This window comes from Spermophilus citellus, assembly GCF_964194105.1.
Source record: "Spermophilus citellus genome assembly, chromosome: 3".
In the NCBI taxonomy this organism is placed as follows: domain Eukaryota; kingdom Metazoa; phylum Chordata; class Mammalia; order Rodentia; family Sciuridae; genus Spermophilus; species Spermophilus citellus.
This window is the reverse complement of record NC_138184.1, coordinates 146,722,734-146,745,025: the sequence shown is the minus strand read 5'-3', so window position 1 is coordinate 146,745,025 and position 22,292 is coordinate 146,722,734. Positions and strand designations below refer to the sequence as shown.

Genomic DNA, 22,292 nt, shown 5'->3' with positions numbered 1-22,292 from the left:
TGGTTCCCTCTAGGAGGGAGGGAAGAGGCTGGCCTTACCTGTAATATTTTCAGATGTATTGTAGCACTCACCTGTCATTGTGGTTGCCCCATATCTTTTGAATGCTCACTCTGTATTTTTATAGTGAGTCAGTACTGTGAATCTCATCTATCCAACATAGTTACTCACCTGAAAATCAGTATCCACTGCAGATGTGGGTGATCAGTAGAATTTTTGTGTACACATTTGCACCCTGGATGCTAGGGAGGCTGGGAAGTGGATTTCTGGATCTTACTTGGGCAAGGGGATGTTCCAAATGTGGGAAACTGCAAAATGTAGAGAAACTGCAAAATGTAGAGAAGGTACTACACCTTTCATGTACCTCAGTGCCAGTACCTATGACTATCCTTTCAAGATGAAAGAAAGAAAGGAATGCTGGTAAGCACTGAATCCATTCAGATATTGCAGAAATTATTGATTTGCAATAGAATAATAATGTAGAATAATGATTTTCCCAGTCACCATCAGCCTCTTTGTCTCTCTCAAGATTTTTTCCCTTACTAACAGGATAACCTACTCTTTTAATCTCTTCAAACTAGAGAATTGCAGGGGTTTTTAGGCTTACCTTGTCTCAATATGCATTTGGAATATAGGAGTTGGGTTAGGTATAATGATTCTCAAACAATCATACTGTTTCCCTTTGGGCCCCAACATTTCCAGGAGAGTATGGGAATATATGGGGTGGTTTATTTTGGTTGTCACAATGAATTTAGGATGCAACTAGTATTTCCAGGTCAAGAGCCAAAGGTGCTAAACACTTTGCAATATATGCCACTTATTAAATTGAATGGCATAGGTTGTTTGACTTTCATTGGTGACTAGCTGCTGATAAAAGAGTAAACAAGTACAAATTTTATTAAGGAGAAATTTTGCTTTATAAAATCATTCATAATACCTTTCAGTTTCAGTATTATTATTAAACTAGAAAAATCAAAGTTGTCAGGAAATTCAGAGTATCCTTTAGTTCACAGAGCACTGCAGCTCTATTTTAAGAGCTTTTAACCAGTAGCTTAAAGGAAGAATTTCCTTTTCTAAAATGAACAATTTTACTACTTTACCAAACTTAAATCAATGTTTATGGAAGTGAACACTAAGTTATACATTTTCATTACTTTGTGATTTTGTTCCTTCAGTGAATTGATGCTGAATTGGGTGATGACTGATCTCACTTGGAATTTCTGAAACTTGCATATTATAGGTAAGTAAATATTACTAAAGTTCCTTTAAAGGAGTTTTACTTTGATACTTTTATGTCAGGAAGACTCAGAAGGGGCAGCAATGCCCCATGTGGCATTATATGGACATTGTATTGGAACATGTGTATAGAAACACAGGTAACATTTTCTTTAGTAAGTAATGCTTTTTTAAAAAATTTCTTAACCCCAGATGACGTACTTTAGGATGTCTCACCTCCTGGACCTTTTGAAAAGGAGTAGGTACTTTTCATTTCCAAAGGCACAGGACAGAGAGTTGGTAAGGCAAAGGAGTGATCCTGTTTCTCACAAAACCTCCTACCAAAGGAGGTGGTAGGGTGTGGTTGCTAGAGAAAACCTTTTTTTTTTTTTTTTAAAAAAGGTTTAAAAATTGAGGCTTCACCCATAAAGAGAGCTGTAAAACATTGTTATTTTTGTATAAAAGGCTTTTTTTAAGGGAGAAAGAAAAAATATGGTAATAGCAGTTATTCCTTGTTAGGAAACAAGGTAAATCCTATTCTGTAGTTGTTTGCCAAGCAGTTAGCCCTATATATGAAGACAGAAATTTGTCCTAAATATATTTTTAAGAGAGGAATATGCTAAAATGATAATATTTGACATAAAGAGGCATGAAAAGAATGAAAGACATTAACCTACATTTGTGAGTCAGGGGTGATAGTCTAAGTGAAACAAGTATTTCTTTTCTTAGTGTCTTGGGGCTGTATTCAGCAAGACCAACACAAACCTTTCACTTCAAACTGGATTCTCGTTAAGAAAATAATCTTTGGCCTTCTTTTTACACACTGAAATTCTATGCAAATATTTCTAATTCTTTATACTACTGCATATTGTTTAATATTCAAATTTTGGAGGACAATAGCTTAGATTAAACTCCATAAAGAGTTATAACCCCCAGGTCTGTAAAACAATACTTTCTATACTTAAATTACTGAATAGAGAATAAATGATGAGTTTTATGGTGCAAATATTAGGTGCCCCAAAAGGTCATGTGTGAGACAATGCAAGAAAATTTAGAGGTGAAATGATTGGGTTATGAGAGTCTTAATCTAATCAACACGTTAATCACCTGAGAGAGATTAACTGGGTAGTAATTACAGGCAAGTAAAGTGTGGCTGGAGGAGGTGCATCACTGAGGGCATGTCTGGGTTTTTGTCCCTGGTGAGGATCAATCTCAATTCATTCTCTCTCTCTCTCTCTCTCTCTCTCTCTCTCTCTCTCTCTCTCTCTGTTGGGCCTTTTTGTCTGTCAGCTTTTTACTGATTTACTGAGGTCTTGATAAGATTATCAGCCACATATGTCCCTATTTTTAATGTTTCTCTAGCTATGGCTTGTCTTATCTGTTTTACTTCTTTTGCTTGTTATAGAACAAAAAAACTAGCTAGACTGTTAGTAAACCAGGTAATCAGTATTGTTAGATAAAAAAGAAGAAAGTAGTCTTTGTGCCATGGTTTGATGGATTATTCTCTGAATTTCATAATTAAAATTAAGTAATCTTTAATAAATATTCAATTTGAAATTTAATTTCCTGCTCAAATTTTTTTGCTTTGTCTTCAGTTCTAACTTCTGTGAACAGAGTTGCTGAAAGTGACTTTAAAATTTATGTTATTATTGAAATACATAAATACTTTTGAAAACATTTGATAGAGAATTTTAATGACTACAAAGATTGGTGAAAAAATTACAAATCAAAGTTCCAAAAACCAAGAACATTTGCACAAATTAGGCTAATTCTTTGTTCAGACAAAAACATGTTTAATATCCATGTTTCTCTCATATTTTCACTTAATTTTAGGTAAGATGTGATAAGGAAGGGAATTAAGTTAATCAGAATTTTTTAGAATACTTTATCATCTCTAAGGACATTAAAATATTTAATAAACAGGCTTTTTATGATTTCACGATTAGAAATCATATAATTAATTTTACTATCTGTGTCTTTATTCATAGTAAAAGAAATTAGTTTGGAGGCATATTTAAGTTTACAAAAGATTCAATAGAAATAGAGAAAATGGATAATAACAATCTTTATGTGAATAGCAGCAAGTTTAGTTACCTTGGCCAGGTTTCTCCACCAAATCCATAATGCTGATGTCCTTTGCCCATGACACAAGGAGGTTCATATTTTGGCCTGTGTTCATCAGGCAGCGAAATCGGTATAATCCCACCGTATTCCCTTTCAGCACCCCATGGAAGCTTACATTGGTGGAGTGACTCCCTTAATTCCTGATACCTGTTAGAACAAAAAAGACTTGAAATTGTTCAGCAACAATTAAAATTTCCATTTCTTCATAAGTATTTTTAGATAGAACAGAGAATTCTCAGTACTGGGTATATTATGATACTTTCTGGGTATTTAGGCATCATGGGACTACCCAAGAACTGAGGTTAAATTCCTGAATTCCTACAGATTATCTCCCTGCCACCAGTGGTAGTATATTTATCTAAAATAATATTAATAACTCACATGTTATTGAATTATATATCCAAAGTTGATTAATTCTATGATTTTTGGTGTGTTTACAGATAGATATGTACAATTTTAGAATATTCTCATCATCTAAAAAAAAAAATCTGTACTCTTAAGTCTTCATCCACTATACCTCTTTTATCCTTCCAGCCCTAAGCAACTACTAATCTAGTTTCTTGCTCTATAGGTTTGCATATTTTGGACATTTCATATAAATTGAATTATATATATTGAATTATATAATATGTAGTCTTTTCTGATGGGCTTTTTTTTTCTTTTTTTGGTACTTTGAATTGAACTCAGGGGTACTTAACCACTGAGCCACATCTACAGCCCTTTTTCTTCTTCTGAGGGCCTCACTAAGTTGCTGAGGCTGGCTTTGAATTTGCAATCCTCCTGCCTCAGCCTCCCAAATTGCTGGGATTACAGGTGTGTGCCACTGCACCTGGCCTCTGATGTGCTTAATATAATGGTTTCAAGGTTCATCCATGTTGTAGCATGTGTCTGTACTTTGTTCTTTTTAATAGCCACATAATATTCCAATATATGGATATACCACATTTTGTTTAGCTGTTCATCAGTTGTCGGATAATTGACTCTTGGGAACAATGCCATTGTGAATACGCATGTCCAAGTTTTTGTTTGAAGACTTGTTTTTAACTTTCATGGAGCATATGAAGAAGCTAAATGTCTGCGTTATATTGAAATTCTGAGTTTAATTTGTTAAGGAACTGTCAAACTGTTTTCTATTGCAGTTTCTCCATTTTTAAATTTCCACCAGTATTGTATGAGAGTCAATTTCCCCACATTCTTGCCAACAGTTGTTATTGTGTTTAAAAAGATAATTTTTATTATAGCCCATTTAATAATAGGTATGAAGTGTTATTTTGGTTTTAATTTGCATTTTCCAAATGACTAATGATATTTGAAATTTTTTCATGTTACTATTGGCCATTTGTATATCTTCTTTGGAGAAAAGTTTATTGGATCCTTTGTATTTCTAAAGCAAGTTATTTGCTTTATTTTTGAGTTGTAAGAGTTCTTTATATATCATAGATACAGGTCTCTGTTAGATATGACATGCAAATATTTTCTCCTGTTCTGTGATATACATTTCTTTTTGCTTACTTAATAGTATCATGGAAACACAAAAGTTTTTAATGATCATGCAGTTCAATTTGTTTCCTTTTGCTTGATTTGGGTGTAACAGCTAAGAATATATTGTGAAATCCAAGATGATTTATCCCTGTTTTCTTCTTAGAGTTTTGATTGATGACAAGTTAATCTTTATATATGGTATGAGATAAGGAATCAATTTATTTTGCATGTCGAAATCCAATGTTCCAGCACCATTTGTGGAAAAGAATTCCTCATTGTCTTGTCTAGAGATCATCTTAATTTTTTTTCCAAATGGAGAGTACTGTAAAGTAATAGTACAAATATTATAAAAGATCTACTTGTTCCTCAACAGTTCAGTGAAGTTTACCAGGCTCACAAATGCTGTTTGGATGAGATCTTCGGAGAAAACTTGAAAGGAAAGTGACCACAGCACTAGGAGTGACCAAAAGATCTTTATTGCAGCAGTGCAACAAAGAGAAAAGAAGGAAGGAGAGAGAGAGAGAGAGAGAGAGAGAGAGAGAGAGAGAGGGAGGAGAGAGAGAGAGAGAGGGGAGAGGAGAGGGAGAGGAGAGGGAGAGGAGAGGAGATGAACAGGGAGAGAGCAAGAGCAAGAGAGAGAGAGAGCTCGCACAAGAAAGATAAAGAGAGCAAGAGAGAGAGAGAGAGAGAGAGCGAGCGCAAGAGAGAGAGGGGCCTGGCAGGAGGGAGTTTTTATAGCCCAAATCTAATGGGGCCTCTGGGTCTGCAAGCTGCCTTGTTGGCCCAAGGGGGGTTGAGTGCTCAGCCTTGAGCAGGACTTGACACAAACAGGTGATAAAGGACCAGATAGAGGGGGGTTTGAGTGTGTGGGCTATCTTGCAGCCAACATCTGTTCAGCCTGCCCTGCAGACAACACAGTTCAGCCTGCTCTGCACCCAACAAAACTGAGGAATGATTTTTGAGAAAACTGAATTAAGTTTTGCCCCTGGGTCAATAGGTTGCTGAATAGGATCAGAGTAAGTGGGACCAGGAACCCAAATTCAGATGGGACAAGATTCTAAAGTGCCACCCCATTCTCATCCTAGGAATTTGAATAAAGTTTGAGGAGTTCCCCAAGGCTTTCAGGGGAATCACTCAGATCTGAAGGGCTGTGGAACTAGGGTTGAATTTTGGACTATGTTAATAGAGCTAATGTAAAGTTCAGGATATTAGGACACAGTAGAGAAGAGCTATGGTGAGAGGTGAAGCATGAGAGGAAAAAAGGGCAATATTGGACTATACTATAAGAGCAATGGAGAGCCAGTCAGAGACATGCAAGGGGAGCTCAGAGTCAGAAACTGTGCCATGTTTTTCTTTGTGTCAGTACAGTGCTTGGCTTAATGTAATCCCTCTATAAAAAGTACTGAATGGAATGAAGAAGTAACACTCAGGATTGTACTGTCTTATGAAGTCATTAGACCAAAGGTTGGCCAACTATGGCCTATAGGTTAAATCCAACCCACTACCTTTTTTTTTGTAAATAATTATTTTATCCGAATGCAGCCACAGCCATTCTTTTATGCACTGTCTACAGTGTTTAGCTGCTTTTGCATTCTTATGATAGAATGGAGTAGTTGTACCAGAGATAGTAAATTCTAAAATATCTGATTATTTAAAGAAAAAGTTTACCAACCCCTGCTACTAGTTAGTCAAGGAAAGTCTTGGTGAACTATCGATTTTGGGTGCTATAGAGGGATGCTGGTATTCAGCTGTCAGAGAGCTGATAGGGCCTTTGAGATCTGACTATGATCAACAGTCATGGTTTGGAGGACATGACAAGTGAAAAATATTTAAATACATGTGATTAATGACAAACTAAGCTTTAATATTTAGCTCTGTAAAAGTTACATTTAAATCATAAATGAGTCCATTTCTCAACATTTGACCCCCATATATTACTCTGTCCCAGAGGATAAGCAAGTAGAAAATGTTAATCAATCATGTGAGCTGGCATCCACCTAAAGGTGGTAAATTGCAAATAGCCATTTAAAAATAAAGGACAATGCAAAATTAGTCATGTTTCTCTTTTATTTTAGGGTCTTATGGCATCCCACCCTATAATGCTTAAAGTACTATATAGGAGGAACCAAGTTAAAATATGAGGTTTTCAGATGAAAATAATTTAAAAGTTTAAACAAAACACATCTCCATAACAAAAAGGATAATGATCAAATTACTGATGCTGCAATCTATAGCCAACAGAAATTAAGTATCATACTTATTTTGAGGAAAGATGCATTTTCTGTGGATAAACCAGTGTCTCATTTGAAGTTATTGTATAGAATTTTAAGTACCATATCCCATATCAAAAGGGCTAAATTTAGTTACAAATTATTGGGAGGCAGGATTAAAGGAAAAACAAAAAACATAGCACATTCCTTTTCAGTTAGAACGCTACTAATAAAAAAAATATTAAAGAATCAGAAAGCAATGAAGTAAATTCAGAAGAAAAATGGGAACCAATAATGAAATACGAAGCAAATATCAAGATACTTCTTTAAGTAATGTTTGTTTGCCTAAGAATTTGATAACTTGCAAGAGGTAAGAAGTCAGGTGAATGGAAAAAGGAAATAGGAATCTGTGATGATTTTGAGTAGCTGTCACTGCCGCTGTTAAATTTTCAATAAAAGAAATACAAAATAATACACTACCTGTTTATGTACTTAATATTCTTAAAAGAGATCAAGTGAGGGTGTATGAAATAGTGACTACAATAATTGTTATAAATTATACAAGTAAAGTAATTGAAGTACTGGGTATAAAGATTATTAACTTGCTCTTGATCGTGGGTAAGCCAGAAACATAATCCAAATAGAATCTTGGTTTTATTTCTGTTTCCAGTGTTTTCTGCTAGCCCAGTTATTCACAAAATGAACTAAAAACTTTAAAAAATATATAGACTTCCTTGCTGTAAGACCTAGTGAGTCAGACTACATACAGATGGAGCCTGGTGATGAGTATTTTCAGAAAGATCCTCAGATGACTTTTTTAAAAAAAAATTTTTTTAGTTGTAGTTGGACACAATACCTTTATTTTATTTATTTATTTTTATGTGGTGCTGAGGATTGAACTCAGCGTCTCGCATGTGCTAGGCGAGCATTCTACCATTGAGCCACAACACCAGCCCCTACCCTCAGGTGATTTTGATATACCCTTGTCTGCAAACCAGTCCTAGGTAACAATGCAGCTAGATGGTGTTGTCTAGTACAAAAACGGAAATGAGGTGGCTTATTTGAGAACCATTTTACATCACTATTAAAATTGCCAAGTTATTTCAAAATACTTCATATTTTAAAAGGGTTAAAAAGTTGACCTGTGTTTAGGAAATTGAGCTGCTGAGAGCTGATGTATACTGTGATTCAGGTTCGCCCTTATCATTAGGATGGACAGTCCCTAAAAACCAGGAGCTTTTTGATTTGTTTTGTTTTGTTTCACTTACAAAAGCCCTATGGTTTGCATTGGGAGTCATAGACTCAAAATTTGTTCTGAAGAAGCAAGCCTCAGCAATGATAGGGAGGAGGTGCTACTGTTATCCTGACGATACTTTCCAGAGAAGTTCAGAATAACATCATTTAGGGAAAAGTGAATCTTATGTAAACTATCTGCTTTTTAAGAGGGAGTTAAGATAGGTTCTGAGAACACATGATCATCCTGGCTTTCTCAATCAGGGGACTGTGAAAGGAAAGAATTCACATGAAAAGGAAAAGTAAGTTTTAGTTATTAGGAGCCAAGCATATCCTTGATATCTAAGTATTGTTTCAAATAATCTTTTATGGCAGTTTATAACTAGCTGACCAGATGTGTATTTAATTTTACAGTTAATGAAAGGCAGTATTTTCTCAAATGTGTTCCCTTTGAATCTTACACTAATTAAGGGATTTTGGAGTCAAACATCGCCCAACCACAGAGCACTTAGGTAAAGGAATCAATATTTCAGTGAAAAGCTACTGATGAGTGCTTTTGCTTTTGTTTTTGGTACTGGGGATTGAACCCAAGGGTACTTAATCACTGAGCCATATCCCCAACCCCTTTCTATTTTTTAAAAATTTGAGACCGGGCCTCACCAGGTTGCTCAGGGCCTCACTAAGTCGCTGAGGCTGGCCTTCAAATTGTGATACTACTGTCTCAGCATCCCAAGTCACTGGAATTATAGGCATGTACCACTGTACCTGCCTAATGAATGCTTTTTGAAGGCACAGTGAATTAGTCAGCCTAAATTCTTACCCATCTCTTTTTGGCCAAATATACATTGCTATTTTTGTCAGGGACAACTGCCTATCCCCAGGTCAAACATAATCTGCTACAGGTTTCCTCTGACTCAAGGGAAGCTCTCCCTAATCTGATAATCCTTGGAGTGGAAAAAAGCTGGAATTTTGAGCTGAAAGCTACTCTTATGAGTCATATTACAGCAGTAGAATAGGAGCAGCAAGGACTGATGCAGAATAGAAGTGAACTGAGCCCTTTCCTCTCCAAATAAAAATATTCCTTTTCATTAATAGTATCAGTTTACAAAAAAAATTTGTTGGATATGATCTTTACATTTAAAAAAAATTAAGAAGAAACATTGAGTTATAAATTTCAGTGATTACTGTTTCTGGATAAAAGATGTATACAAGTTTTCTTCCTTGTTCTTTAATTCATATTTTTTCTGTTGGATAAATGGAGAATTTGTTTTCTCTGGATTTTTTTCGGTTTCCAAATTATGTGTAAAGAACACATTAGCTTTGTAATTAAAAGAAAAACCTTTCTTTTTTTTAATGTAAATAGTATATCCGTAAACTGGAATAGATCCATGAAGTCTGATCAAGATGGTGAAAGCCTCAATGCAAGCAGAGCAAAATCTGGGAGAATGCTGTTGCATCTGGCAACAAGAACCTGTAGAGGGGCCAAAAGAGTCTTCAAACTCTTCAAGGGTTGCTAGCATGGGGATGCTGAGTTTTATTATTTTCATGGCTTCAGAGGGAAGAACCAGAATCATCAGGTAGAAATTACAAGGAAAAAAAATGTTCTCATTAGAAAGAATTATCTAATAATCAAGAACATTAAAAAATGTAATGCAGGCTGGGGTTGTGGTAGAGTGCTCACTTAGCATGTTCAAGTCCCTGGGTTTGATCCTCAGCATCACATAAAAATAAATAAATAAAATAAAGGTATTGTGTCCAACTACAACTAAAAAATAAAACAACAAACAACAACAAAAATGTAATGAACTACTTTCATGGTAGTGATGTCCTGTTTTGGAAATTTTCAAACTGAGGATAGGTGATTTTCTGTCTGAGTTTCTAAAAATAATTCTTAAATAAGAAATATGGCCAATTAAAAATTTCAGCTGAAACAAATCCACAAAGTTTAAGATGTTTCTAAGAGTTTGAATCACAAAACGGGAACACGACGACACAGGCTATTCACCTAGTGTTTTGAGATTTTTTTTCCCCTCCCTCAAAATAATTCAAATAAATCAGATATAGGAAAAGCAGACACTAAGTTCTTGGTAAATTACTTGTCTGTATCTGTTCATATGTAAAATGGGGATAATAGTTTGCATCTCATAAAGTTATCATGAGGATTAAAAGAATTACTGCACATAAAGCATTTAGTACAGTGCTGACACACAGTAATCACTCCATATGTTAGATTTTAATCATAATGAGTAATATGTTATGTTATAGGAAATTTTGTAAAGCAAATATTCAGACAGTAACTATGAGCAACAAATCCTGGGAGTATTTTTGAGCAGATGGTGTTAGAGGATGAAAGTGAACTACCACAAATACTTTTCATAAAACAAAAAATCTTGACTAAAATTAACTTTTAAATGATGGGAGTGACCACTCTAGAGTTCTAGAATGTAGTGAAGAATTTGATGTCTGAATCAAATTACACTTCAACTTACTTTCACCAAATTCCTAACAAATAAGGACACCAAATGGTCGTTTTCCCTTCCATGATGGGATAAAGACAAGAGCCCCAGAACAAATTTTTACTTTTTATTTTCTCATAAAAAATACACTAATATATTTAAACCATTTTTAAAGTTGTTGCTTCTAATTTTTGTTTTACCTGTCTTCTGAGGCAGTTGGGCGAGTGGTTGATAGTAGCGGAGTGTGTAGTTCATTAGAGAGAATGTCAGCTCTTTCTAACTCCCTGCAACAGTAGGGCCTGCCATGAATCACCTCCATACTTCTTGGCTAAAAAGGCACAATCTAGAAGAGACAAAGAGGGCAAATTTGGTCTGGGAAACTGGGCCGGAAAAATGTTTTGTACCACCAAGCCCTTTAACCCGTGGCTGCAATCCAGGAAAGTCTGTGGATCCTCTGATGTCAAATCAGTAAGAAATAGCAATTTAAGTTTTGTGGAAAAGATTTTCAACTAAAACAAATCCACAAAGTGGAAGATGTTTCTGAGTCTGCATACTACACTGCTGGCCTGTAGGTCCATACAAATCTGCTACTTCGCAGACAACCGACTGAAATTCAGATGTTGCTTCAAATTTAATCATAACTATTCAAGAACACTCAGCTGCATTTTAGCCCCGTGGTCTTTCTAAAAATCAGGGAAACTTCTCATTCTAACAAAACCAAGAACTGTCCTCCTAGAAGATTCGCGGATTCTGGACAAAAATCCCATTGCAAAAAGGCGGGAACCCAGTTGTACAGCATGAATGGGACTCCAAATGGGATTCCGGGTTCCCAGACTGGTCGGGTACCTGCGAATCCCTCCCTTGAACTTGGGGGGAACCAAAGGGGTGCACTGGCCAGGACCGCGGGTCCTGGGAGCAGTGGCCGAGCCTGCTGAGGGGTTCAAACACACCTGGGATATTTGCCTGGGAGCGTTACTGGATTGCGCGTCCCCCTTTCCCCTCCCCAGAGCTGGCGGGTCTCCGCGGGGCGTGGAATTTCTCGGTTGCCCGCACCTGGGATCCCCGGGAGCTTGCGAACAGGTGCGGGTGAGGGAGAGAGAGGGGCCGGGGACGGGCTGGGGGTGGGGTTGAGGGTGCCTGTGACGGTGACGGTGACCGCGGCACTAGGTAATGCATCCTTGAGGGGCGGGGGGGGGGGTTCAGCGTGCCGGGCGGGGAGCAGAGGGCGGCTCTTAGCGGTCTCAGAGAAAGCCAGTCTGGAAGCAAGTCTTGAAAGTGGGACCAGAAGTGAGAAGAGAGGGCGAGACGCACTGACGAGGGCAGCGATGGGCTTTTCCGCCGCTCCAGCCCCTGGCCCCGCCTCTCACGATTTTTCTTTTCGCAGGGTTCAGCTCAGGGCGTCGCCCGCAGGTGCCCTCTGGTGGCCGCTCCGGAGAATCGTTTTCTGTTTCGAGGGCTGTGCAGTCCAAGGGTGGCTATTATAATGCCTCTGCCTGGGGCGTTTGCTCCCGAGGTCTGGGCGAAGGAAGAAAGCAGGTCCTGGGGAGGGTAGCAGGGGGCGTTCTGGTGAGCTCCTGGGTTCCTGGGTTCTGCAAGCGCAGCCCCTGGGGATAGCGTCCCGATTCTCTGCTCTTCTTTCCCTGGTGGATGATGACGTGGCAAACGGGCAGGTCGGCCTACAGCTGCAGTCCTTTACGCTGTCCCCTATGGCTTAGCTCCACCCACCTCGATTATCCCAGGTCCTCCTCCAGTCCCCAAAGAAACTAATGCGAACGACGTTTCTACACCAACAGGGTCTTGAGTTTGTGATGATAGTTGAGTACAGACCCCCCACCATCTCTGAAATAACAGGATGTGGGAGGGTTACCTTTACATAATGAAAAGCTAAAACAGCCTGCAGGAACTCAGAAAGTGCTCCAAGAATGACCCCCTAAGAAGGGAGGTGTAACAGGTGCCTTGCTATTCTCTGCCTATTTATACTTCATCAACCCACAGGTATTCTGTTTGTTCTCTGCCTTCTTAGGAAATGTTAGCCGACATGGGGGAAGGAAGGTGCATTGGTATAGGCAGACAGATAATTGTGTACACCTGGCCCTCTCCCCACCTGCCTGTAGTTAGTTGCTGCTGTAAGCCTGGAAGAGTAGGACATGCTGGAGATAGAGTGATGGATAAAGTGAAGTTGGCTTTTGATCCGTTTACCCATTTTTTTTTCAATTTCTTATAAAAGGCCATCCTAGCCTTTTGCCATTTTGTTGCTCTTGGGCTCAGGATCTTCAATTAAATTCCCTCTCAGCCTAGCCCATTTCACACTCCCAGCTTTCCAGCCTTCCAGCGCTTTCCATATTCCTCCTTCTCTCTGTGCTGCACCTTAGTCCCATTTCATCTTGGCCTGAGTCTTCCTGGGAGAAAATAACAGTATAATAGGTGAATCAGAGCTGTCTTGACGATGACACCAGGAAGGTTTTGGTAACCCCAGGTTGAATGAGCAGGATATATAGTGCTATTTACCAGGTTGTATGTTTGAAATTTTATTTTAGTTCAAATGAGCCTAAGGGGTAGGAAAATGTAATTATTTCTTATAAGTTTTATTTGAAAGATTCATTGATAAGTAAGAAAGATTGTCAGATCCTTTTTACACAATTGTTCTCTTTGGAAATGCTTCTTCATCTGAAAGTTTCTCAGGGATGGTCAAGATTGAATCTATTTTGTTTGACCGATATACTGTATTTCTAGCATTTGAGATTTAACTCATTTGCCTCAGCCAGGAGATTATGTGGAGGTGATTCCCAACAACACAAAGTGGTCTTCGACTCATGGATACTCAAAGTGACTGACTTCTTAGGTAAATCATGGCCAGTGGGGTCAGTAGATCACCTCAGTTTACCTTCCTTCTGCTTCTGACATTTTGATTCTTTCACTTTATCATTTCCTAGTAATCCAGGGAAGATGAAATCTGGGAATGAAAAAAGTATATGATTCTAATACTGTGTCTGGGTTGACAAAAATTCCAACTTATGCCTAGACCTTTCCTCTTCATTTAAAGAATATGCAGAAAGAATATAATAATGTAAAGCTTGAATTAGTTTATAACCTTTCTTTTAAGTCTGTTACAGAGACCTTTAACAAAGTGGTATTTGAAAATGAATTAAATAAAAATTTGAGGATCTCAGTATTCCTTGCAGATAAGAATATTTTAAAAATGAAAACATTTTGGATCTGTTACTTGCCTATAAGATGTATTGAAAAACCTCTCCATGATTAAAAAAATACACATTTTTAAAGTGTAATACTTTAAACCTTATTGATTCTAGTGTATATATCTCCTTACTAGTAGGACAATTAAAATACACATACATGCACATACATACAATTCTTCTGTCTTTAAAATTAAACTACAAATGAGTTAAATGATGTTCTAATATTCAAATTTTCCCCTTGAGTAACTGCCTTGGTCCATTTTCTATTACTGTAACTGAATACTACAGACTGGATAATTTTAAAATAGGAGTTTATTTAACTCACCATTCTGGAGGCTGGGAAGTTCAAGAGCATGATGCATCTACTCAGCATCTAGTAGGGCTTTCTTGCTGCATCAAAACATGACTGAGCGCATTGCATGGCAAGACAGAGCAAAGGTGCTAGTTCAGGACCCTTCCTCATCTTAAAAACACACTCAAGCTCTCACTAGAGAACCACCTTCATGATCTCGTTGTTTACAGTGACAAACATCTGACTAACACAAACTCCTGACAAGAACAACTTAGAGAAGGAAAAGTTTACTTTGGCTCATGGTTTCAGAGGTTCATTCCATGGTCAACCAACTCTGGGTCTAAGGTAAGGCGAACATCATGGTAAAGGGCATGGTGAAAAGTGCTATTCAACTCCTGGCAGCCAGGAGGCAGAGGGCCAGAGGAAAGAGATGCAGGGAAAATGAGCCCTTGCAGGGCATGCTTCCACTGACCCACCTCCTTCAGCCACAGCTTACCTGCCTATAGTCACTACCCAGTTAGTACACTCAAACTAAGATGGACTGATTAGGTTACAGCTTTCATAATCAAATCATTGCACCTCTGAATATTCCTGAATTTGCACAGATATGAGGTCAGACACCTCATATAAGTGATATCATGAAATATTTTTTTCGTGGTTAGCTTGTTTCATTCAGTGTAACATCCTCGGGCTTCATCCATGTTTTGGCAAACGGCCATATCACATTATTTGTTAGTACTGAATAATATTCCATTGTGTGTAGAATGGCAATGATTCTACAGCTTTGCAATATAATACTAAATCAGGAAGGGTGGTACTTCTAACTTTGTTTATCTTTCTAAGAATTGTTTTGGCTATTAGGGCTCTTTTATGATTCCTTGTGAATTTTATGATTGATTTTTCTATTTCTATGAAAAATATTGTATAATCTTTGCTATTGTGAATGGTAAAGTAATGAACATGGGAGTGCAGATATTGAGATGTAGTGATTTTATTTCCTTTGGGTATATGCTCAGAGGAGGGCTGCTGGGTCATAGGGTAGTTATATTTTTAATTTCTTTAGAAACTTTCATACTGTTTTTCAAAAATAGCTATACCAATTTACATTTCCACTACAGTTTTCTTCACACTTTTGCCAACATTTGCCATCTTTGATTTTTTAATTTAACTTTTTTCAGTGCTGAGGATCAACCCAGGGCCTTGCAAATGCTTTACCACTGAGCAACCCCTTCAATTTCATCTTTGACTTTTTAATAAAAGTCATCCTAGTGGGAGTGAGGTGGCATCACATAGTGGTTTTGATTTGCATTTCTCTAATAATTAATGATGTGAAGCATCTTTTCATCTATTGCTGGCCATTTTTATGTCTTCAATGTTATGTCTATTCAGATCTTTTGCCCACTTTTTCATTGGCTTTTCTGTGTATAGATCTTTTGCTGCTTTGGTTAAATTTGGTCCTAGAGAGTTAATTATTTTTGGTGCTATGATAAATGAGATTGCTTTCTTGATTTCTTTACCAATTAGGCCATTATTTGTGTGTAAAAATACTACTGATGTTTTTATGTTGATCTTATAGCTTGCAACTTCACTGAATCCATTTATTAGTTTTCATAGCTTGTATTTGTGTGTGTGTGTGTGTGTGTGTGTGTGTGTGTGTGTATGAAATCTTTGAAGAATTTTACATATAGAATTATGTCAGCTACAAGGAGAGAGTCTTCCTTTCCCATTTAGTTACGTTTTATTTTTTTGCTGTTCTTCCTAGTACTTCGTTGAATAAAAGTGGGTGTTCTTGGTTTGTACAAGATCTTAGTGGAAAAGCTTCCAGTTTTGTCCCATTGACTTCACTGTAGGTTTTTCACAAATGGCCTTATTTTATCAAGGAACTTTTCTTCTATAGATTGTTGAGAGTTTTTATTAAAAAAAGAAAATGAGACATTGGACGCTTTTTCTGACTTGAATTTGAGATGATCATGTGGCTTTACCTTTCATTTTATTACTGTGATACATCACATTGATTTGGATATGACAAATCAGCCTTTCATGTCACGGATGTATCTCACTTAGTTGTAATATGTAATCTTTGCATGTGCTGCGGGATTTGTTTTGCTAATGTTTCATTGATAAATATTGATCCAAAAATCCTCAGAGAAATTGGCCTATAGTTTTCTTTTCTTGTGGTATCTTTGGCTTAAATATCAAGGTGATCCTGGTCTCATAAAATGTGTTTGGAAGTATTCCCTCAAACTCTATTTTTTGGAAGAGTTGAAACAAGTATTCATATTAGTTCTTCTTTGAAGGCTTTGTAGAATTCAGCTATGAAGCCATCTGGTCCTACTTTGAGAGATTTTTAAAAGTATTTTTTCAATTTCTATATTTGTTATTGGTGTGTTCAGTCTGTTTCTTTCTAACTCAATCTTGGTAGGTTGTATTTTTCTAGGAATTCATGCATTTCCTCTAGGTTATTCAATTTGTTGGTGTATAATTGTTCATAATAGTCCCTTTTGATCCTTTTTTTCCTGAGTCATCTGTTTTAAATTTTTCATTTTTTTTGATTTTATTTATTTTGGTCTTCTCTTTCTCTTTAATGTTAGTCTAGCCAAGAGTTGTCAATTTTGTTTATTTTTTTTCAAAAAACAACTCAGTTTCTTTGTCTTTCTGGATTTGGTTTATTTCTTTTCTGATTTTTATTATTTCCTTTATTCTGCTAATTTTGGTTTAAGTTAGTTCCTTTTTTTGTTCATTGCAGCATAATATTAGATTATTTATTTGGGGTCTTTCTACTTTTTAACATAGGCATTTATTACTATAAACTTTCCTCATAAAAGAGCTTTTGCTGCATCCCATAGATTTTGGATTTGAAGATTTTTTTAATGTAATGATTGGAACCTCCACAATTTTTTTGAGGGCAAAAAAAATCAAGATATAGAATAGTTGTAGAGTATGCTACCATTTGGATAACAAGCGAAAGAAAATTATATATTTTCTTATAAATAATACATACACACAATTTCTTACATACCCATAGAAATTTTCTAGAAATATGCACAAGAACCTGTACACATTGGTTGACTTTGGCCAGGGGAACTGGTAACTGGAATTGAGTGGAGGGAGGGAGATGCTTCATCATATTCATTTTTGTAGCCTTTGAAATTTAAACTGTGTTTTCTGCTTGGTGCAGATTTCTGGAAGCAGATTTTAAGATAGAGTTTGAGATAAAGATATTTATTGAAGATCAGCACCTGTGGAGGAAGGAAAGGAAGTAGAACTAGGACTGAGAAGTCCATCTGTGATGGGGTCCTAACAATACCTCAGCTCGGGCTGGGATTTGTGGCTCAGTGGTAGAGTGCTCTCCTACCATGTATGAGGCACTGGGTTCAATCATCAGCACCAGGGCTGGCGATGTGGCTCAAGCGGTAGCGCTCGCCTGGCATGCGTGCGGCCCGGGTTCGATCCCCAGCACCACATACAAAGATGTTATGTTCACCGAGAAATGAAAAAATAAATATTAAAAAAAATCATCAGCACCACATAAATGTAAAATAAAGATATTGTGTCCACCTAAAACTAAAGAAAAAATTTAAAATTAAACAAACAAATAAACAAAAAACCTCAGCTTACCTCTGGGGAGCTCTGCAGCACATATGGCCTGTTAGAGCCATTCCAGTTGGGTGGAAATGACCTTTATACCCCTGCCTTGATCAGGTATTAAATGCAGGAAGGCATCTAGGAAGGCTTAAGGTGGGCCAGGGGTAGAGGCAATCTCTGCTGGAGTTGACCACTTGGATAGCAAATCCTACTTTGAAGGGAGATCTCCTACTTTGAAGGGATATCTAGGTACTGTGTCTCAACTATGAAATTCTTTCTACTTGTATACTTTTTAAAATTAATTTTCTGTATTTATATATGACAGTGGAATGCATTACAATTCTTATTACACATATAGAGCACAATCTCCTCCAACTCCCTCCATTTACCTGCAACATTGATGTGGCTGTGTCCCTGTAGTATGCTGTTTTTATATCCTTTGAGTATAGACCTAGGAGAGGGATAGCTAGGTCAAATGGTGGTTCCATTCCCGATTTTCCAAGAAATATCCATACTGCTTTCCATATTGGCTGCACCAATTTGCAGTTCCACCAGCAGTGTATAAGTGTACCTTTTCCCCCACATCCTCACCAACACTTATTGTTGTTTGTCTTCATAATAGCTGCCATTCTGACTGGAGTGAGATGAAATCTTAAGTTTTGATTTGCAGTTCTCTAATTGCTAGCAATGATGAATATTTTTTCATGTATTTGTTGATTGATTGTATATCCTCTGAGAAGTGTCTGTTCAGGTCCTTGGTCCATTTATTGATTGGAAAGAAATTCTGATCAAAATCCCAATGACATTCCTCATAGAAATAGAAAAAGCAGTCATGATATTCATCTGGAAAAATAATAGACATAGAATAGCTAACTCAATCCTTAGAAGGAAGAGTGAAGCAGGTGGCATCACTGTACTAGACCTTAAACTATACTACAGAGCAATAGTAACAAAAACTTCATGGTGTTGGCACTAAAACAGACTGGTAGATGAGGACACAGAGACTCAGAAGATTATAATTATTTCATGTTAGACAAAGGGACCAAAAACATGCATGGAGAAAAGATAGCCTCTTCAACAAATGGTGCTGGGAAAACTGGAAATCCATATGCAACAAAATGAAATTAAACCCCTATCTCTCACCATGCAAAAAACAACTCAAAAATGGATCAAGGACCTAGGAATAAAACCAGAGACCCTGTGTCTAATAGAAGAAAAAGTAGACCCTAATCTCCATCATATGGCATTAGGCCCCAACTTCCTTAATAAGACTCCTTTGGTGTAAGAATTAAAATCAAGAATCAATAAATGGGATGGAATCAAACTAAAAAGTTTCTTCTCAGCGAAAGAAACAATCTGTGAGATAAATAGAGAGTCTAAATCTTGGAAACAAATTTTTACCCCTCACACATCAGAGCACTAATCTCTAGGGTATATAAAGAACGCAAAAAGCTCAACACCTACTTGTACACTTTGTTGTGAATTCGGATGAGCATGAAATTCCATGAGTGTTGAGAGGTAGGAAAATTCTTTTTCAGAGAAATAAATCTTTAGACATCTTACCTTGTTTACCTTGTAGGTACCCTTTCTATTTTCTTAATTATTTTTTTCATGTAGTTTCTAAATTAGTATTCACACTCAATTTATAGCTGATGTAAGTAGTATAATAATGTTTTTTAGACATTTGGAGCCTAATAGAAGAAATCCTAGACAAGTTGAAAATAGTTGTTAAGGGGAAAAGAAATTGGAAATAAATGAGGTTGGGACATAGGATGGTGTTTTTTCACCCAATCAGACACTTTTGAGAGTGAAAAAGGGTCATGTCTGGGATAATAGGTATAAATTGTGTTATGAACTGAAATGTGTTATTCCTCCCTGCTAACTTCATATGTTGAAGCCCTAATTTCTAATGTGCAATGTGACTATTATCTGGAGACAGGGTCTTTGGGAAGTAATTCGGTTAAATAGATAGGGCCCTAAATCTATTGAAGAAGGGGAAGAGGTCACAAGGGATGGGGGGAGGAAGGGAGGGGAGGGAGGAGAGGGAGACATCTGTCTCTCTATGTACATATACTGAGGAATGGACATGGAACATAGGGTGGGAAGACAGCTGTCCACAAGGCAGGAAGAGAGTCCTCACCAGAACTTGACCATCCTGGCATCCTGATCTCAGACTTCCTCTTTCCAGAACTGTGTGAAAATAAATTTCTATTATTTAATTCACCCAGTTTATAGTATTTTGTCATGGCAGCCCCAACAGACTAATACAAATTGGAACTGTGCCTGGAAAACCAGGATGATTACTCATCCTTGAACACCGTTCTATGGCTGATGTTATCTTAAAAGCCCTGCTTTTTTAGAAGTGCATTGCTTTCATTAGTCCTCAAGAATAAACAACCTTACCCTGTCCTATCCCCAGGTTTTTTGTACCAGTGCACTGTATTTATTAGTGTCAGAGTGAACATTGCACACAGACCTGAGAACTGGGGAGAAGAGGTTTGCTGAGGAGAGAAACAAGACTTCAGAAATGATTTAGTGTCATGGGCAAAGTCATGCAAGGTAAGTCATATCAGGTTTGATTGGCAAGTGAGAGCCTCATGCATCCAAGTAGTCACCTACTTCAGTGATATATAACCTTGGCTCCCTGCTGGATCCATTCCTCTATCAGCCTGCCACCATTGCCCTCTAGCTATTCTGTGATGTAGGACATGACCAAGATTGACAGAGAGAGGAGGTTGAAGGGGCAGTAGTTAAAATGTCACCCACTGAGACTGAAAACCCAAATGGCTTAATTTACCATGATGTGTTTTAATTAATGAGAGTGAAAAAGTGAAGAGGTTTTGGTTTCTAATCAAAGAAAGTAATTCGTCACTTACTGAAATGCAAATGGATTCATTGGAAGGGAAACAAGTTAATTAGGTCACAAAGATAAATTAAGACAAAACTAAAACATGTTTACCTCAATTAGATCTACAGTTGGCTTGTGCTAATAAAAGAACATACAGAAATTAAAGATGCCAATGTAAATATTTTAGCATTGGATAACTTTGTGAAGTCAGTGAATATTTCAATTTTAGAATAAATACCACTTTTGTCTCTCATTGCAGATATTTTAACATAAAAAGAATCTTGCTTATTCTCAAAGGGTACTGGGTTTTAAGTACTCTTTCTTTGGATATGTGTAGCTAAATGCTTAATGGAAAATACAATATGGTACACCTAGGAGTCAGGTGTACCATATTGTACAAATGGTCCTTAGTTCATAGCTAGACTCAAGATATAAAAAATGATGTTTATTTTTTGCCTTTTATAAACTGTTGAATTGAGGTAATTGTATATTAGTTTAAAAATGTTAAAAATGTTTAAAATTGTTAACTGAGCCCTGTGTATACAGTGTGTTGTACAGAATAAAACAAGAGCCTCTTAAAGACTTTGCTGTAATGGTGTTTGGTACAGGTTATTGTTTTGGCCTAAGAATTTAAAATTAGTCATGTATAGACATGTAACATTTTCTGCCCTCTTGTGGTTAAAAGTGATCTTGCAGCATTGGTTATATTTTAGTGCTTTAAATTACAAGGGACAATCTATATGGTATTTAAAAAGCAGTGTGACAATTATGTTGGTGCATTGCTCTAGCTAATCACTTTTGAGGCATTTTTAAAAATTTTATGTTTTAGTAACTACAATACACCAATGCCTAGAAATCTGGCAAGAAGTTAATAGATTTTATGACAAATTTTCTTCAGGATTCAAATAATATTTCTCTTTCAAAGAGTCTTAATTTGACATTAATCTGGTTATAATTTAATTTGACTCCTGCTCTAATAATGCTTTTCCTGTTTGGCTGTTTTCATACTTAGTTCCTATGTTTAGGACGAGAATCTGGGTAATAATTCTTTCCATTTTCTAAGCTACACATAGGATTTTATGTATTACATTCATTCTATATCATGAGAGGAAAAAATGCCATGATATTCTATGAGCAGCTGTTTTTATTATCTTTGGGCATCTTTTTTTAAAATATTTATTTTTTTTTAGTTCTCGGCGGACACAACATCTTTGTTGGTATGTGGTGCTGAGGATGGAACCCGGGCCGCACGCATGCCAGGCGAGCGCGCTACCGCTTGAGCCACATCCCCAGCCCCTTTGGGCATCTTTTTGACTAATTATTATTAGATATTCTAAGACATTAATTGCAAAATTTCTAGATTTTATTAGCTGTAATATAAAAAGATGAGGGAAACAGATGAGACAAAGTAAAAATAAGTCATTAGGAAGAATGTGAGGAGCTCTGCAGTTCAAAAAAAGTGATATAAAATAGCATATGAATAATTGTTGGCTATTTTTTATTTCCTAGGAAAATTAAACTCAAACTCTTCATTTTTATTACTATTTTGAGATAAATGTCTCACCATAGCTAACTGCTGACAGAAACATTTGTCCTCCCAGGTATTTCCAAAGAAGTACTAGTTCTGGCTCCAGATGAATCCAGTATATCTGA

General features: G+C 36.9%; 1 protein-coding gene and 1 long non-coding RNA gene across 2 annotated transcripts in view; one reads left to right on the top strand and one right to left on the bottom strand.

Annotated features, from left to right (window-relative positions):
- The window catches only part of SPMIP4 (sperm microtubule inner protein 4), a gene marked incomplete at its 5' end in the record, with an annotated part of 33,952 nt that extends 22,916 nt beyond the window's left edge, over positions 1–11,036 (bottom strand). The window contains 2 exons of the mRNA XM_081283650.1: positions 3,307–3,483; positions 10,918–11,036. Coding sequence (XP_081139776.1) covers positions 3,307–3,483; positions 10,918–11,036 — 296 coding nt within the window. The remainder of the gene's footprint in view (positions 1–3,306; positions 3,484–10,917) is intronic.
- LOC308643642 overlaps positions 1–22,292 on the top strand; it is a 78,997-nt gene that overhangs the window by 23,048 nt on the left and 33,657 nt on the right. The window contains exon 2 of the long non-coding RNA XR_014020764.1: positions 1,173–1,237. This is a non-coding gene — a long non-coding RNA (uncharacterized lncRNA). The remainder of the gene's footprint in view (positions 1–1,172; positions 1,238–22,292) is intronic.